The sequence below is a fragment of the Mobula hypostoma genome, chromosome 12, assembly GCF_963921235.1.
Source record: "Mobula hypostoma chromosome 12, sMobHyp1.1, whole genome shotgun sequence".
In the NCBI taxonomy this organism is placed as follows: Eukaryota; Metazoa; Chordata; class Chondrichthyes; order Myliobatiformes; family Myliobatidae; genus Mobula; species Mobula hypostoma.
The window spans coordinates 89,509,383-89,529,736 of NC_086108.1; the positions used below are offsets into that span (position 1 = coordinate 89,509,383).

General features: G+C 40.7%; 1 protein-coding gene across 2 annotated transcripts in view; it reads left to right on the forward strand.

The window, feature by feature from the left end:
• The first annotated feature begins 1,035 nt into the window (after positions 1-1,035).
• LOC134354988 (phospholipid phosphatase-related protein type 5-like) overlaps positions 1,036-20,354 on the forward strand; it is a 214,998-nt gene continuing 195,679 nt past the window's right edge. For both annotated transcript variants that reach the window (XM_063064587.1, XM_063064588.1), the window contains exon 1: positions 1,036-2,059. In XM_063064587.1, the coding sequence (XP_062920657.1) occupies positions 1,856-2,059 (204 nt within the window). In that variant the 5' untranslated portion in view covers positions 1,036-1,855. The remainder of the gene's footprint in view (positions 2,060-20,354) is intronic.

Sequence of the window (20,354 nt, forward strand, 5' to 3'; positions counted from 1 at the left end):
CAATATATACTGCTTATTTATTATTATGATTTCTTTTCTTTTGTATTTACACAGTTTGTTGTCTTTTGCACATTGGTTGTTTGCCTGTCCTTTTGGGTGGGGCTTTTCACTGACTCTTGGGTTTACTGTGTATGCCCGCAGAGAACAAATCTCAGAGTTGTCCATATATGTATTTTGATGTTAAATTTACTTTGAACATTAAACTTTTTGAGCATTGCACTTGCTGGGGTATAGAAGAATGAGGGTGAATGAGGGGGGATCTCATTGAAACCTATTGAATATTGAAAGGTCCAGACAGTGTGGATGTGGAGAGGATGTTTCCAATAGTGGGGGAGTAGGATCAGAGGGCACAGCCACAGAATGCTAGGATGTCCCTTTAAACAGAGATGATGAGTAATTTCTTTAGTTGGAGGATGGTGAGCCAATGGAATTCATTGCCACACAGGGCAGGGATGTGAGGGCTAATCATTGGGTATACTTCAAACTTTGGTAGGTTCTTAATTAATAAGTGCGTCAAAGGTTAAGGGGAGAAGGCAGGAGAGTGGAGCTGAGAGGGATAATAAATCATCCATGATGGAATGATGAAGCAGACTTCATGGGCTGAAAGAACTAGTGATTTACTGTAATGGATCATGAGCTCATGTCTTAGGATTGAAATTGGTCCCACAGCTTTTAGATTCAGCTGAGAGAGTTCTTCACCTGAGCCAAGACTAATATAGTTCCACAGCATAATGCTATATAGCTAAGGTTTCCACTTAGGTCAGAAAGCTGAAAACAAAGTTTGTATTTTTTTCAGATTGCAAACTAAATTGGGCTTTTCTTGGACAATAATAACGAGTTCATCGGTTTGGTTTGAATTCCACTGCAATGGTTATTTTTACATGCATAAAAATTAGATATTTTATGAGGTTATTATATATGATAGTGTGGTGTTCCAGTAATTGATTACCAGGCTCCGCACTTTGGAGGCCGTCTGTAATGAAAAGTGACGTATTGATTGGTTTCAAGGGCTGATAAAAATACTGCAAGTGAGAATAAAAGGTCCCTTTTTGGAGATAATACAACTTCATACAATCGATAAAAGCCTGCCAGAGGAGCACGGACATTTTGCGAGATGTTGGGGGTGGGGAATATGAGTATTACCATTCAGAAACAGATATGATCAGAACTGATGCAACAGGGAAGAAAATTACGGGCTTGTGCGATTGAGGAAAACGCGGCGACCCGTCAGTAAACAGCGTCTAGCTCCCTCACCCACACATCCCTTCCTTCGAGTTGACAAGGGGCAGGACATCCCAGTGAACTGACGAATATCATCGATTCAAACAGCTAGGTCCAAAAATCATGCCCGGCACATGAACTTTTAGGACATGTTGTTTGAAACGGCGTGCCGATTCGAAGCTGTGAGTGTGTATGCTCAACCAGATGTTGAAGGCACTGAGAAACATCAGTCCAGAGCACTGAAGACCCGGAGTGCTGGCAGAGAGACAGGGAGAGAGAAAGAGGAGGAGGGGACACTTTGCTGGTCTCCCAGTCAAGGGCTGGAGCGGAACACGTTACATTCATTTATTTCAGGCTTGGTTCGGCTGTGAGGGCAGCGTTTACACCAGAGAGACGGTGGATGTACAATGTGCAGGAAAATCGGTCCTTTTAAATGGATAAGCCGCTTTAATGAGTCACTGAAAGTGGAGACCTGTCTGATGAATCCTGCAAGTGTACTGGAGCCATAGTTGCCGTGCCATCGGAAGTGTGGAATATACGGAAATTATAAAACATCTAATACAAGGGGGTTGTGTTTTTAAAAAATATTTATCAACACTAATACTCCATCAGCCCGACTCTGTACTCCACGACCATGCTGTATTTCCAGATGGTTATAATGGCTGGGACCGTTATGTTAGCATATTACTTCGAATACACTGACACTTTCAGTGTCCACATCCAGGGATTTTTCTGCCATGACGACACTTACACCAAGCCCTACCCGGGACCCGATGAGGCCAGTGCCATTCCGCCAGTTCTCCTCTATTCTCTCGTCGCTGGGGTCCCCCCTGTGATGGTAAGTTTGCAATGGAATGGAAGAGCGAGGGCGCAGCGGAACATAGGTTTCGCCCCGTTCTCTCGCCTCCACTGATGTGCTCCCTGCGCGCCTCTCCGAGATAGGCAGCTGCTTTTGTTTTTACCTCTAGAAAATGCTGGTTATTGTTCGTCCTGGAGTAAATTCGTTTGGTTAAAAAGAATGAAATCCCCGCCATGGTTATAATTCGCCTAATCGCACGGAGGTCTTCCATACAGTTAACGCCCGCGGATGGAACAGCCGGTGTGTGTGTGTGAGTGTGCGCGAGTGTGCGTGTGTGTGTGTGTGTGTGTGTGTGTGTGTGTGTGTGTGTGTGGTCCCGAAGGTTAACAACTGGCGATGATGTCTTCTCGAAGACCGATCAGTTTGCGAAGACTGACTGAGAAGCGGGTCTTCCTGGGAGTTGTGAATGAACGGGGCTGAGACGGTCCCGCGTTTCAAATTAAAAGTCGGGGTGCTGAAATCGATTCACTGGAGAAGAACTGCACTGAAACGTTAGAACAAGCCTGGCGCGCACTCAGACACCTGGGGACCTGGGGAGGGGTGGGGGGAGGTGAGGGAAGGTTATTAAATAAAACATGCGCTTAGTGAGAGAAATGACAGCAAGGCCTGCCTTGGTGAACCGGGCGGAACTTCACATTTATTGGTGTTTAGCACAGTGGGTTTTGGTTAATACGTTTCGACCTGTCACTTTTCAAAAGTAAGCGGCCGAGAGACTAATTATTGCGGGTAGAAGTGGGGATTGCGAGCTTTCAAGGCGTTGACCTGGTACATATACTCCTCCCTGGTCGATGCCAGTTCAAATATTTGGCAGCGTGCAGCTGTCCGAGCCTCTTCTGTTGCCGCTGCCAGCTATGAACCTTAAAACTACGGAGCAGTGTGGGGTAATGTCTGGGTTACAGACCGTGTGGGAGTGTTGGGGCGAGTGGGAAGCGAGTGCGATGGAAAGCGCTCGCCGTTGGATCTAGTATCAGATTGTTTGCCATAGATATATACAAACTGCCACAATTATTTACTCAGCAGGAGTAAATCATCCAGTTATCAATTTGGATGAGGCTTAACGGGCAGATGATGAAGGGAGAGAGGAATGCCAACCAAACAAGCAATAGATCTGTTTTATATCCATTTTTATACAGTGAATGAACTGCTTTTTGGCATTATACCCACAATACCTACTTGTACATTTGAGAGGAAGTGAATCATTCTCATTATCTGAATAGTTAGAAGGTATCTTCTGAATAAATCACAACAAAATCTTTTGGCAACCATTTCTATTTAGAATATAGAACAGCCCAGTAAAGGCCCTTTGCTCCGTAACTTTGTGCCAACCCTTTAACCTACTCCAAGGCCAATCTAACTTTTCCCTCCCACATAGCCCTCCATTTTTCTTTCATTCACTTGCCTACCTAAAAGTCTCTTAAATACCTTTAATGTACAGTACTGTGCAAAGGTCTTAGGCGCGTATATATAGCTAGGGCGCCCAAGACTTTTGCGTAGTACTGTATTTGTCAACTTGGAGAGGAGAGCCAGTCTATAAATCTGCTGGGGGCAAAGGATGTTGGGAACGGTGAGGGTGGAACGTTGTGGGAAGGCTGCGGGACTGTCACAATGGCGGGGCATTGGGAGCAAGGGTGGACCCAAATGCAAGACACATCTTGTGAGGTTACTTAGATTTAGTTTATTGTTCGATACCAGGAGAGCAAGACAGAAGCAGGAATAGCAAACTGGACAAGGACTCAGGACTACGACTAGGCTGGGACCAAGGGTCTGGGCTTGGACTTGGAATCGGCTCCCAGAACGAGAGGAGGCATGAAGAGGTTAAGGTATGGACTCCAAGCCTGAGACTGGGCAAGGACCCAGTACTTGGGTCTTGCCTCGGGCTCGGACCGCAGAGCCAGGCATGGACATGACATGGGCCAGGGAGAGGAGGAACATGGAAAACAGAGCCTCGGTCTCGGGAGAGCAGATACATGGAACCATGAACACATACACAGAACACAGAGTCGGGACCCCTCCTTGGGTACAGGACATAGGGCCGGGACTCATGACCCTCCACAGGGCAACGGCAAGACAGCCTGACTTACCCCATGGAGGTGAGGACAAGACAAGACAAGACATGACTCCCCGCAGGGCAACGGAAAGACAGTCTGACTTACCCCACGGAGGCGAGGACGACATGACAAGACATGATTCCCCGTGGGGCAACGGCAAGACGGCCTGACTTACTCCATGGAGGCGAGGACAAGACAAGACATGACTCCCCGCGGGGCAACGGCAAGATGGCCTGACTTACCCCACAGAGGTGAGGACAAGACAAGACAAGACCAACACGAATGGACACCAGACAGTACCTATCTAGCTCCGGTGATGGAACTAGACCGAAGTGCAGGCGGGGGCTGCAGACGAGGGCTAGAGACGAGAGGGGTAGAGAAGGGTTTCAGACAAGGGGGTAGGACAGGAATCACAGACCGCCAGGGCCAGGACTTGACTCAGAACTGGGAAGCCACTAGGGCCAGGACTTGACATGGTACTTGAATGCCGCCAGGGCCAGGACTTGACATGGTACTTGAACGCTGCCAGGGCCAGGACTTGACAGGGTACTTGAACGCCGCCAGGGCCAGGGCTTGACAGGGTACTTGAACGCCGCAAGGGCCAGGACTTGACATGGTATTTGAACGCTGCCAGGGCCAGGACTTGACATGGTACTTGAACGCCGCCAGGGCCAGGACTTGACTTGGAACCTCCAGGTAGTGGCGAGCTCTCGACTCGGCCTGGGAACAGAAGACAGCGGTTCTTGATTCCCTCTGGCGGGTTAACTGACGGACCCACCTTGATGAAGAAATTTGCAGGCTCACTTCGGCGAGGTAACTGGATAGGGTTGCTCCGGTGAGGAAAGGTGAATTACCGGCACTCGCTTCGGCAGAGACTAGGCTTGTTCCGGCCAGCTGACATTGGCACGCCGTGACTTTGCAGACGCTCCCACACCGAAGGGCTGAAAGCCGGAGACTATAAACTACCGGTTCAGCCAAGTGTTAATTGCCTCTAATCACCAAAGTCGAGGGACACGGGAAAACAGGGAATCAATGGTCCGGATCGTAACACAAACAAGGTAAATTTAAAGGGACCCCGATCTGGACCATGACAGGGACACGTGGCAGAGAAGGAGTGCCAAGGGTGGGAGGTGGTGTGGTGCAGATACACACGGCCCTGAGATACCAGGCAAGGTTATTAACTACCAGATAATTGGTTTATTGATCATTACAGCATGTCTCTCTGGTGCTTCCAGCTCCCTCCATCTCCCTTCCCCTTTTCTCAACCATGATCCCCTTCTCCCTGCGCCATACCACTCCCGGTACTCAATAGAAAACCATATCAAAATCAGTTTCATCATCACTCACATATGTCATGATATTTGTTTTTTTTGTGGCAGAAATGCAGCGCAATACATAAATTACTGTAGCACTGTGCAAAAGTCTTAGGCACCCTAGCTATGTATATGAGCCTAAGAATTTTGCACTCTTCTGAATCTACCTCTGCCACCAACACTGGCAGAGTGTTCTGACCAAACTCTGTGTGAAAATCCTACTTCTGACATTCCCCCATATCTTCCTCCAATCACCTTAACTTCATGCCTCCTCGAATTAGCCATTCCCCCCCAGGGAAAAAGACGCTGGCTGTCCACTCATTTGCTCTTACTATCATGCACACCTCTACTAAGTCATCTCTCATTCTCCTTCTCTCCAAAGAGACTTTACTGTGTTATAAAAATAAGTAAATTTTTCAAAGGATGAATAATCTGACAATGTTCAGGGTAATTTCATAAATCTGATGGTAGAGGGGAAGAAGCAGTTTCTAAAATGTTGAGTATGGGTGTTCAGGTTCCTGTACCCCCTCACCAAAAGTAGTAACATGAAGAGGAAATGTCCCAAATGATGGATGCCACCTTCCTGAGGCACTGCCTGTTGAAGATGTCCTTGGTAGCGGGTTAGACTGAGCCAGTGATGGGCCGGGCTGAATCTACGACCCTCTGCAGCCTATTGTAATCCTGTGCACTGAAGGATTCAAAGCAGGTTGTGGTGGAATCAGTCAGAATGTTCTCCACTGTACATCTGTAGAAATTTGAAAGAGTTTTAGGTGGCATACCAAATCTCCTCAAACTCCTAATGAAGAAGAGCTGTTGACATGCCTTCATTGTGATTGCATCAGTGTGTTGGACCCAAGACAGATATTTTGAGATGTTGAAATCTAGCAACTTGAAGCTGTTCACTCTTTCCACTGCTGACCCCTCAATGAGGACTGCTGTGTGTTCTCCCAACTTCCTCTTCTTTAAGTCCGCAATCAATTCTTTGGTCTTACTAACGTTTGGTACAAGGTGTGATGATTGTCAGCAAGGAGGAGGTGATAGTACACATTTGCACCAACTGTGGCAACCCACTGAGGAAGTCTGGGATCCAGTTGCAGAGGAAGCTACAGAAGCCCAACTTTTAAACTTGTTAATTACTACTGAGTGGATGATGGATCACCAAGCTATAATCAAAAAACAATAGCTCAACATATATTTTTCTGATGTCCAGGTGTTCCAGGTGTTCTGAGTGGAGAGCCAATAAGACTGCATCCATTGTAGAAATTTCTGATAACTGTCATTTGGGGAGAAGATTCCTGATCTCTACAACCCTTTTTATGTATGCATGCTTACTGATTTCACTCCTCTTTGATCAAGGATAAATTATAAGATTTATCTTTACAGTAGACTTTTTTCTGGAGTTCAGTCTCTGTTTCTTAATTAATTCATTTGCATTTTATAATTTCAAAAGTTTAATTTGGATCCAAAAGCAAACCCATGCAATTTTCCCTCATAGTTTAACACTTTAAACATTTTTATAATCACAATAAAACTTCAATGCATCCATTTACATTGCAATATAATTATTTATCAAGTTCAATGCCCAAACAATACAGATGGAAATAGACAAAGACACAATGAAATAAAGGCTAACCTTCATTTGTTGATTTATATCAATGGACAACTAAAGCCTTTCCTTCACCATGCCTCAGTTTTTTAGTATTGAGTAGATAGTCTGATTTACCTTTCTCAATTTTCGCAGTACATAACAACATGTTTAACCATAGTTTAATCAACTCTATTCTTCATATTTCTCCAAGTCTCTTTGATTTTCATTCTTCCTTTGATGGTTATAAATATCATTCACACAATTTACTGTGGTTCTTTTTGATAACTGCACAATTGAATACACAAATCTCTAATCCTTCATACAAGTCAATAAAATATCTGGTGAAAAATAAATTTCATAACATAGATTCAATGGGAATTCTACTTATCATAACCCATCAATAACTGTACGTCCATTAATATAGCGCCTCTAACATCGCTAAAAGAAACACAGCCAAGTTATGGGGTTGGAATAGATTGTGTTGACATTTGCTGTTAATTTTCAAAGTTCAAAGTAAATTTATTATCAAAGTAAGTATATTTCACCATATGAGATTCACTTTCTTGCAGGCATTCACAGTAAAACAAAGAAATACAACAGATTCAATGAAAAACTACACAAAAAAGACTGACAAACAACCCATGAGCAAAAGAAGACAAATGGTGCAAATAAAAGAAAATAAACAAGTAAATAAATAATACTGAGAACACGAGGTGTAGAGTTCTTGAAACTGAATCCGTCGGTTGTGGAATCAGTGCAGTTGAGGTGAGTGAAGTTATCCACACTAGTTCAGGACCCTGATGACTGAAGGGTAATAACTGTTCTTGAACCTGGTGGTATGGGACCTACGGCTCCTGTGCCCCCTTCCCGATGTTTGATATTCCTTGAAATAGTTTTCATGCTTCCTTTTCATCCAGTTGATTGGTTTTCTTGTATTTGTCTGTATAAAGCTCTGCAATAATTTTCTGTTTACACTTCCCAGTATTTGAGTAGGCTTTTATTTTCTTATAGGAAGTTTGAAATATCTAGGATACTTCCAGGGCTCCTCAACATTCATGACTCTGCATATCCCTTCCTGTCATTAGCACACCAGCCATCATCCTATTATGTTGAGTTGCTGTTGACAAGTTAGCTGACTGAAGACTTACTACATTGAAATCATGCACACTGCTTACTGATGATTAGTAGCCTATAGAGAATAACATAAAAATAACATTAAGGTTTACTTTCTGGCCTCCTTCAAGCTTTATGGATTGCTGTATAATGCTGGTCAGAAGGAGATTCTTAGAAATTTTTTCCCACTGTATTTTAGTCTTCTGCTTAGCCTGTCATTGATTAAAAACAAACAAACATTTTTTTTTCAACAGACCTAAATTACTTTTGATGGAGTATAATACTAAGGCAATTGACAGGATTAACACCTGATGTCAATATGGATAGATGTAGTTTTGGCAACTAGCCATCTCAGGATCATCTTGGCACAGTTCCTCAAGGCAGGATATTAATAAAATCTTCAGCTATTTAATTAATATCCTGTCCCCTTTCTCAAGTCCAGAAGTAAAGATGTTCTTTGTATGAAGTTCAGTTCAAATAATAAAGCACACAATGCATACATCCAGATAAAAAAGACAACCTACAACCATAATGGGTATACTTTCCATATTCTAACCATCCATATGGTAGTTAATGGCTGCCTTTAATAAGATATGGTCAGAATAACTACCCTTGATAGTTATTGAACCTCATTGCTAATTTGCTAAAGGTTGCAGGTAACCAGAAAATCATTTGGACATGTTTCTAAACACTTCAGCATCTGTGCAGATTTCAAAATAGTTTTTTTTTTCTAAAAGGTGTGACTCTCCTCATAACTCCTTAATGCTTTTACAACCCCTGGGCAAGCCAAGAATTAAATGGTATACTTTCTGTTGGATGTCATTCTTAAGACATCCTATTAGTTTTTGAGGATGGGTTAGACACTGAAAGAAAGTTAGTTTTTGAGAATTATTGACCATGTATGGTAAAACTCTATTCAGGCCATGAACTTTGCCAATCCAGTCTAGTTCTCAGGTGGAAGTCAACTCCAAAGAAAACATGCAGACTGTTTATGCTTTCCCCCATTTTCAATTATTAAAATGTGGGATAGTACTGGTTGTCTGAAGAAAGTAGTCCAGAGTCATACAGCATTTACACTACTCTACTGGTATAGTCTCAGCTATAAGTAATTAAATAAGAGACCCTATCTCTCTTTACATCTCCATTTCTTGCTCCTCTCATTACATTTACCTTCTATTTTGGCTATTCTCTTTCATGATAATTCCCTCTCTATCTAATATCTTTGTTTATCTATAATTTTTATAAATTCCATTGTATTTCTTTATTTTCCAGTAAACACTTGAAAGAAAATATTCTCTATGCTGTATAAGGGAGCATATATATACTTTGGATAATAAGATTACTTTGATTTTGTTTGCCTAGTCAACCACATTGAAATCAGATGGCTGTTTCAATTGAGATCTCCATTTGCTAAATCCAGGAATGTAGTTAATTACATATACACCAGCTGAATTCAATCCTCCTATTAGGCTAGATCTTCCTCAAGTTATCCGTAAGTAGAATATTTACAAATGGGGGGGTGTCCTTTTAGAATAGTGAAGAGGACCAATTTATTTGGCAGAGAGTGGTAAATCTGTGGAATTCATTGCCATAGGTGGCTGTAGAGGCCAAGTCATTGGGTATATTTAAGGCAGAGATTAATTGATTAATTAATTGATTTTTGGTTAGTCTGGGCATGAAGGGATACAGGGAGAAGGCAGGAGATTAGGGCTCATCAGCCCCAATGGTGGAGCAGACTTAATGGGCCAAATGGCCTAATTCTTCTCCTGTATTTTATGGTCTTATCCAAGATTTGAAATTGACCTTACTCTGTATATATATATACCACTGCCTTTTATCCTTTTCATGCACTCTGTGCACATTTGCTTAAGTTACTAATTTACAATAGTGCACTTAGTCATGTATATTGAACACTTGCCTTAATGAGTAGAGTTGCAACAACACTTAAGCAGTTAAATGCCATTTTAAGCAAAATAGTCCACTTAATTAGTGTCATATTCATTGTTGTGGGAGCACAACGTGGATTGCAATGGTACAGACAGAAGATCCATTTCCATGCTCCCAAGGGCACCAAGTGATGGAGCATATTTGATTGCTTTGATGGGGATGTATCAATAGAGGATGAACAGGCAAATTCTTCAAATGTTGGTATGAATTTTGCTTATGTTTTTGCAATTTCTGTTGATAAGCAAAATAATTTGTGAAGATGTGTCCTAATATCATCAAATTACAATGAAAATTATCTTGGTTAGGATATGAAGAATGTGTTGTTACTAGAGTGATTTTTTTTTTGTTTGCTGATTCCAGTCAGCCTTTAATATGCTGTTTGAAATAAGCTCTGATGCATTATGTTGTTTCCAACTGCTGTATGTTTTGATCATTTCAACACTACCATTAAGTTCTTCCAGTAGAATTAATACCATTTATATGTTCAGAGTATACATTAAATTGAATATTATTTAAAATAATCCCCTCATACTGAATTTTTATTTGTTAGCATGAATTAAGATATGTGTTTATTGCATTGTTGAAAATCTTTAACAAATGAAAATATATTTTAAAAATAGCACAATAACATTGATGTTATTCTATAGTGGGGGAGCCTCGGACCAATGAGCAGAGCTTCAGGACAGAAAGGCATCTGTTTAGAACAGAGATGAACAGGAAATTCTTTAGACAGAGGATGGTGAACCTATGTAATACATTTTCACAGATGGCTGCTCAGATGAAGCCATTGGATATATTTAAAGCAGAGGTTGATAGGTTCTTGTTTAGTAAGGGGTGTCAAAGTTTACAGGGTGAAGGCAGGTGAATGAGGTTGAGAGGGATGATAAATCAGCTCTGATCGAGTTTTGGAGCAGACCCAATGGATGTAATCACCTAATTCTGCTCCTATGTTTTGTGGTTTTGTATCATTAGTGAAATCTTCCTTTTACACACAAATGTATTTGTTGATTAAGAAAGCTCCTTAGCCATGATCTTAAAAAGATGTTGCTTTTTGGTATTTTGGTTATGGTTATATCTAAATCTTTAGCATCTATACTGTTCATGAATTTTATTTAAAAATTCACTAATGTTCAACATGTATTTTAACTGTTTAAGAACAAGTCATCATGTAATGGTAAACATGTTTATTTCCTTGGGTAACAAGTGACTTGAGGTACTGCCTATGTTAACAATGCCTACTTTTAATTAGGTAAGGAAAGTGGATAAGAGAAAATACATTTCTTTTAGTAAAATGTCAGAATAGTGTGGCTGTTGAGGAATCAGTTGCTTATAACTAGCGCATCAGAAACCATGTTTGTCAAATGAATTGTAGATAGTCCCACATTGTTGCATAATTACTGCATGTAGGCAATAAACTTGAAGGTTTTATATAATCAACATGGCAAGAATGTTTATACAGGACTTCTTTATACAAAAGTTGATGCAATTAACTGTGTCATATTCAGTCAGTTTCAGAAAGACTGGACTTCCTATCAGCAAAAGAAAACTCCTCAGGTTGCCAGAGTTGTAATTCCTTCCAATTTAACTCCTTAAGTAGCCAGGTCAGTTGTTTGCCTGTGCAAAAACATTTTATAAAAAATTATTCAAATGAATTGGATTTATGACTAATACTGTAGCAGAATGTTTACTTTTCAGTAAACACTTTTGTGATGATGTAATTAGACTGCTCATTTCTAATTCTTATGCCTGTTTTATTTATTTCAATATTTTGCAAATATCAGCCTAAGACTCAACCTCTGGAGTAGCATCATCATCACAATATCCAACAGAGGTGCTGATTTTATTATCAGTTTGAAAAGAGTTGGTGTCTGACAAATACTTAATTCAAACGTAGAGGATAAAGATAATGAGTGCTTTTTAGGAAAGGGCCAGCAATTATATTTTAGCATTCCATAATCCATGAAATTCCATTAAATCCATACAATGTTGAACCAACCTGCATCATACCTCAAGTGAAACAGCACCTGATGTTATTAGCTGTAGTCAAAATATCTTTTGCAGCTCTATTCAAAAGATTGTCATAGTCTTTCATACCAGAAAAGGGTCTATAATGATAGCATTTAGTTCTGAGTTTATGGATAGCAACAAAAGCTGTTGCCCTTAAATAGAAGAAAATGTTCCATTGTGTTTACAGGAGAAGAATCAGACAACACTTAACAAGCTCATATGCATCTTTTATCGTAGCTCAAGGTGTTTTCGATACATATAGCAGCAGAATTAGGCCATTCAGCCCAATGAGTCTGCTCTACCATTCGATCATGGCTAATTTATTTTCTCTCTCAATCCCATTCTCTTGCCTTTTCTCTATAACTTGTAATGCCTTTAATAATCAAGACCGCATCAAACTCAGCTTTAAATTACCCAACTACTTTTCATTACCTTTGATGGTTATGGTTAATTTACTCTACAGGTTCACCACCATCCAGTTAAAGAAATTTCTCCTAATCTCTGTTCAGAAGGGGTGTCTTTCTATTCTGTGTGCTATCTGGTCCTAGACTCTCCCACTATTTAAAACACTATCTCCATGACCAGTCTATCCAGGCTTCTCAATATTTGCTAGGCTTTGATGAGATCCCTCTCCTTTTCTTCTAAATTCCAGTCAATACAAGCCCAGAGCCATGAAACACTCCTCATATGTTAACCTCTTGACCATTCATGGATTATTCTTGTACACTTCTTCTGGCCCCTCTCTCATGCCAACACACCCTTCCTTAGATATAGGGCCAAACATTGCTTGCAATACTCCAAATGTGGTCTCATCAATGCCTTAGAAAGCCTCAGCATTGCATCCTTACTTTTATATTCTAGTCCTCTCAAAATGAATGCTAACATTGCATTTACTTTCCTTACTACACACTCAACCTACAAGTTGACCTTTAGAGAATCCTACAGTGGAACTCCCCTTTGATATCATTTCAACAGTTTTGTTTCGATTTACAACCCCATCCTATTACAGCAATTTTTGGTTTGCCAATGATGGAACATAGCTCTTTATCCTCTTCAGCCTGTCGTATGATTACATTTGTCACATTATCGGCCAGAAGGTCCATTTTATTGAATTGGAAAGAGACCAATCCTCCTACTACATTTCAATGGTTTTCTCAAACTATATCATGTTTAAATTTAGAAAAAAATCAGAAGTGTCACTTTTGATCCTTTGGTTAAATTGGAAGAGTCGTGGAAGCCATTTATTCAACATTTTCATATGATGTAGTTTGAGCTTTTCCAAATCCTTTTTATTAACTTAGAATATACGAATAGAGGAGCGGAGTTTATGACATTAATGAATGTATTCGATCTAATATATTGGGTCAGACCTGTTTTCTGTTTGTTTTTTTGGGGGGGGGGGTTCCTTTATGATATTTTTTTCTTTTTTTTTCTCTTGGTTAATTATATCAAGAGGTTGGAAGTTTATTACACTTGTATTATTTGTAGTTTCTCTTGTATATGTTTATTATCAATAATGTAATTCCAACCTCTTTATATCACTATTGTTATTATGTTCATGAACTTGAAAACTAATAAAAAGATTTAAAAAAGAAAGGAACTCCCAAGTCCCTTTATGCCTCTGATTTCTGAATTTTCTCCCCATTCAGAAAATAGTCTACGCCTTTATTCCTTCTACCCAAATGCATGACCATACCTTTCCCTACGCTGTATTCTATCTTCCACTTCTTTACCCATTCTCCTAATTTGCACATACTTCTGCAGATTTCCTGCTTCCTCAACACTACCTGCCCCTTCACCTATCTTTGTATTGTTTGTAAACTTGAGTATAGAGCCATCAATTCTATCAACCAAATCATTAACATATAATGTGAAAAATAATGAATCCACTACCAAAGTAGCAGAACATCACTAGTCACTAGGAGCCAACTAGAAAATCCCTTCTTTATTCCAACACTTTGCCTCTGCCTATTAGCTAATCTTTTGACATTATGATTATTCCAGTCCTCTGGAAACATTCCAGCATTTAGTGATTCTTGAAAGATCACTACTAATGCGTCCATAATCTCTTCAGTTCCCATTTTCAGAACCCTGGGGTGTAGTCCGTCTGGTCCAGTTGATTCATCTGCTGTGCCTTCAGACCTTTTAGCTTCCCCTTAATAATGATGAATACACTCAATTCTGCCCCCAACTCTCAAATATCTGACATGTTGCTGGTGTTTTCCACAATGAAGACTTGCATAAAATACCTACACAGTTCATCCACCATTTCTTTATTTCTCATTGTTACCTCACCAGCATCTTTTTCTGATCGTCTGGTGTACACTCTCAACATTCATTTACTCTTTATGTGTCTGGAAAAAAAATTTTGGTGTCCTATTTTATATTGTTGGCTACCTTGCCTTATTTCATATTTCATCTGTCTCATTGCTTTTATAGTTATCTTCTGTTGTTTTATAAAAGCTTGCCAATTCTCTATCTTACCATTATATTTTGCTATATCGTATACCCTCTCTTTTGTTTTTATGCTGTCTTTGACTTCCCTTCTTATCCATAGCTGCCTCATCCTCCATTTTGACTGCTGCTGCTTCTCTGCAATGAACTCACCCTGCATTTTCTGAAATACTCCCAGTCATTTGTTTTTATTTAGCCATATGGCACGGAGTAGGCTTTTTCAGCCCTTTGAGCCCACAACCCTGTTTAACCCTAACCTCATCACAGAACACTTTACAGTGACCAATTAACCTACCCATTATGCCTTTGGACTGTGGGAGGAAATCGGAGCACTTGGGGAAAGCCCACGCTTTCCGTGGTGTGGATGTACGGAGACTCCTTACAGAACGGTGCCAGAATTGAACTCTGAACTCTTAAACCTAGTGCTTAATGCTTCCCTTCCACATAGCCCTTCATTTTCCCATGGGCTCGCCTAGTTTCTTAAATGTTCCTATTGTAGATGACTGTACCACCACCCCAGTGGCTCATTCCATGCACCTACCACTCTGTGTAAAACCACTTGCCATTTGCGGGGGGGGGGGGCGGAATCTACCCCTGACATCCCCCTATACTTTCCTCCTGTAACCTTAAAACTATGTACCCTCGTATTGGCCATTTCTGCTCTGTGGGAAAAAGTCTTTGGCTGTCTACTCTATCTATGGCTCTTATAATCATGTACATCTCTATTAAGTCACCTCTCAATCTCCTTCACTCCAAAGAGAAAAACCCTAGTTCACTCAAACTATCCCCATGGTCTCTATCTCCAATCCAGGTAATGTCAGGTGACAGGAAGCAAATATCACTCCACTCTTTAAGAAAGGAGGAAGACAGCAGAAGGAAATTATAGACCAGTTAACCTGAACTCAGTGGTTGGGAAGATTTTGGAGTCAATTGTTAAGTATGAGGTTATGGAGTACTTGGTGACACAGGACAAGATAGGACAAAGTCAGCATGGTTTCCTTAAGGGAACATCTTGCCTGATGAGCCTGTTGGAATTCTTTGAGGAGATTACAAGTAGGATGGATAAAGCGGATGCAGTGGATGTTGTATATTTGGACTTTCAGGGGCCTTTGACAAGGTGCCACACATGAGAATGCTTACCAAGTTAAGAGTACATGGTATTACAGGAAAGTTACTGGCATTGTTAGAGCACTGGCTGATTGGTAGGAGGCAGTGAGTGGAATAAAAGGATCCTTTTCTGGTTGGCTGCCAGTGACTAGTGGTGTTCCGCAGGGGTCTGTGTTGGGACCGCTTCTTTTTGTGATTTATGTTTATATTTATATCAATGATTTAGATGATGAAATAGATGGCTTTGTTGCCAGGTTTGCAGATGATATGAAGATTGGTGGAGGGGCAAGTAGTGTTGAGGAAATGTGTAGGCTGCAGAAGGACTTGGACAGACTAGAAGAATGGGCAACAAAGTGGCAAATGAAATACAATGTTGGAAAATGCATGTTTATGCTCTTTAGTAGAAGAAATAAATGTGCAGACCATTTTCTAAATGGGGAGAAAATCCAAATTTCTGAGATGCAAAGACTTGGGAGTCCTTGTGCAGAACTCCCTAAAGGTTAATTTGCAGGTAGAGTTGGTGGGGAGGAAGGCAAGTGCAATGTTGGCATTCATTTCAGGAGGTTTAGAATACAAGAGCAGGAAAGTGATACTGAGGCTTTATAAGATAGTGGTGAGACCTCTCCTTGATTATTGTGAACAGTTTTGGGCTCCTCATCTAAGAAAAGATGTGCTGGCATTGGAGAGGGTTCAGAGGAGGTTCACAAGGATGATTCCGGGAATGCAAGGGTTATCATACGAGGAATGTTTGATATCTTTGGGTCTGTACTTGCTGGAATTTAGAAGGATGAGGGGGGAATCTCAATGAAACCTTTTGAATGTTGAAAGGCCTAGACATGGTAGATGTGGAAAGGATGTTTCCCATGGTGGGAGACTCCCCTACCTCCTCTGACTCCAGGTTTTGTCTTCTATCCTTGATTGATCCTACCCTCACTCTAGTCACCCTCTTCACATATGTATAGAGCGTCTTGTCGTTTTTCTTAATCCTAATTTCCTAGGCATTCCCATGCTCCTTGCTAGCTCCGCCTACCTCTCCAGAGGTAGTATAAGAAATTGTACTCAAAGATGATTCAGGATTTAATATTGCAGACTATGAGGAACATAGAATGAAGAGGTGAAGTAAGAATATTGATCCAACAAACAAATAAAACATGGCAGAGTTATGATAATTTTCTATTATTTAGAAATGAGGAACAGTATTTATACTAGTGGTAGTAAAACTGTACCTCAACTTCCAAAAATACTGTTTGTATACTTGTTCTTTTACGTTTTTGAAGTGCATGCCCTTGTCTTGTAAATCTACTTTTAACCTAGATTGAATACTGTACCACTCCGTGCTCAATCAAATGCCATCATCAAACTACCTACAATTATTTCATCCAGTCTTTCCAGTTTATGAAATATAGCTTATAAGTTTTTCAGAAACCCATTGCTTTTGTAAATTGCGATAACTTGCTGGAATAATTACCCTGAAATGGACTACAGTTGTGGATAATGCAAAAAGTAATGAGAAGAATTAAATCTTGAAATATGCATAAGAGAGCATACTCAATTTTCTGTAGATCCAGGACTGTGGTAAAAGAAATGAGCAGGACTTGGGCTTGGAGAATGCACGAGAGCAACTAGTGAATGTTTCTTTGAAAGAGTGTTTATGACTATAATCATTGTGTCATCATGGTTAGATTAATTACAGAAAGGAGCAAAAGTTCAAAGTAAATTTTATTATCAAACCATATACAACCCTGGGATTCATTTTATTGTTGGCATAATCAACAAATCTATAGAATAATAACTATAACAGAATCAAGAAAGATTGCCCTACTAGGGCATTCAGCCAGAGTGTAGATGACAACATTCTGTGCAAATACAAAAATAAGAAGAAATAATAAAAAAATAGGTAATAAACATCGAAAGCATGAGGTAATGTGTTCTTGAATGTGAGTCCATATGTTGTGGGAGAATTTCAGTCATGTGGCAAGTGAAGTTGAGTGAAGTTTTCCCCTTTGGTTCAGGAGCCTAATGGTTGAGTGGTAGTAACTGTACCTGAACCTGGTGGTGGGCATCCTAACACTTTTGTACCTCCACCTTGATGGCAGCAGCGCGAAGAGGGCAGGTCCTGAGCGATGTACGCTGCTTTCCTGTGATAATCATCGAAGGTCCAATCATGTCTTTTTTGCCAAAAATCTGGCTAGAAGAATGAAATAAAAAATGCAAAGCAATTGCACACTTGAGGAATGGGAGTCTTTCCAAGTAAAGTGGTTAAGGTCCAGCTAGGCACTTTCCGTAATGAGGAATATTTGTTGCCAGAGTCCACTAGGTGAAAAAAGATGAACACTTAATCATCAATCTACATCGTCAGGGCTTTTATTTTTCTACCACACTGTATTCTCTCTGTAATTGTTACACTATATTCTTCATTGTCATTGTTTTCTTGATGTATTTATGTTTGAAATAATCTGTCTGAATGGCAGGCAAAGCTCCTTGTTCTATCTTGATAGATGTGACAATACTAAACCAATTACCAAGAAGCTGAGAGACAAAAAAGGAGGCTTACTACAATGGTAACACTCACAATAGTCCAGACAACTTTGTTTAATTGAGGAGACTTTGATAAAAGAGAAAAAGAGGGATAAAGGCATTATGAAAATGATATTTGCTTTGGGAAGTAAGAGTAAGAATTGTATAGACTCTGACAATGACTTTCTAACTGTCCTTAGATTACACTTCGTTTAGGGTTTCAAAGACCAATCTATCTTAACATCAGTGATGGGAGACAATTGAAGGTGACATTCTGGGACAAAGCAGTTTGCCATTTGAAAAAAGCATGAATGGATAAATTAAAGTCAGCACAGATTCCTTAAAGGCAATTGATGATGGACAAACCTGTCATGCTGTTTGAAGTAACAAGGGATAGATGAGGGCAGTGTGCCTAACATGTGTATGTGAATCTTAAAATGATGCTTGAAGCATGTTAGAGAAACAAAACCCCATGTTGAGTAAATGGAGAGTGGAGATATGTTGATTTTTAAGACAGCTCTGCTTAAAAGGGTTGAAAAATAACAGTGAGTACTAAAATTCAAAAGAGAATTTGAATATGCAGTGAAAGGAAGATATTACAGGGCTAAAGAGGAAAAGAAATGGAAGAGATGCTGATCTGGCTTTTACGTGCTTGCATTATCTCATAGTGCCTTCCAATCAATAAAGTGCCTCTAATATATAACGAGTTGACGATGGATATTGCATCCAAGCTGTCTAGATATGCAAGCCTGAGTGGTACGATATGGAGAGCAAGCTGTTGCCCATGTAGCAAGCACCTCTGCTCCATGCATCTGATGAACCCGTAGAAACATAGAAATCTACAGCACATTTGGCCCACACTGTTGTGCTGACCATGTAACCTACTCTAGAAGCTGCCTAGAATTTCCCTAGCATATAGCCCTCTATTTTTCTAAGCTCCATGTACCTAATTAAGAGTCTCTTAAAAGACACTATTGTATCTACCACCTTCACTGGCAGTGTATTCCACACGTCCACCATTCTCTGAGTGAAAAACCTGCATCTGACATCCCCCTTGTACCTACTTCTAAGCACCTTAAAACTATACCCCTTCGTGTTAGCCAATTCAGCCCTGGCAAAAAGCCTCTGGCTGTGCCCATAGGATTGGAGGGTTGCGGATGTTGTTCCTTTATTCAAGAAAGGGAGTAGAGATAGCCCAGGAAATTATGGACCAGTGAGCCTTACTTCAGAGGTTGGTAAGTTAGTGGAGAAGATCCAGAGAGGCAGGATTTATGAACATTTGGAGAGGTATAATATGATTAGGAGTAGTCAGCATGGCTTTGTCAAGGGCAGGTCATGCCTTATGAGCCTGATTGAATTTTTTGAGGATGTGACTAAACACATTGACGAAGGAAGAGCAGTAGATGTAGTGTATATGGATTTCAGCAAGGCATTTGATAAGGTACCCCATGCAAGGCTTATTGAGAAAGTAAGGAGGCATGGGATCCAAGGGGACATTGCTTTGTGGATCTAGAACTGGCTTGCCCACAGAAGGCAAAGAGTGGTTGTAGACAGGTCATATTCTGCATGGAGGTTGGTGACCAGTGGTGTGCCTCAGGGATCTGTTCTGGGACCCTTGCTGTTCGTGATTTTTATAAATGACCTGGATGAGGAAGTGGAGGGATGGGTTAGTGAGTTTGCTGATGACACAAAGTTTGGGGGTGTTGTGGATAGTGTGGAGGGCTGTCGGAGGTTATAGCGGGACATTAATAGGATGCAAAACTGGGCTGAGAAGTGGCAGATGGAGTTCACCCAGATAAGTGTGAAGTAGTTCATTTTGGTAGGTCAAATATGATGGCAGAATATAGTATTAATGGTAAGACTCTTGGCAGTGTGGAGGATCGGAGGGACCTTGGGGACCAAGTCCATAGGACGCTCAAAGCAGCTGCACAGGTTGACTCTGTGGTTAAGAAGGCATATGGTGTATTGGCCTTCATCCATCATGGAACTGAATTTAGGAGCCAAGAGGTAATGTTGCAGCAGCTATATGGGACCCTGGTCAGACCCCACTTGGAGTACTGGGCTCTGTTCTGGTCGCCTCACTACAGGAAGGATATGAAAACCATAGAAAGGGTGCAGAGGAGATTTACAAGGATGTTGCCTGGATTGGGGAACATGCCTTATGAGAATAGGTTGAGTGA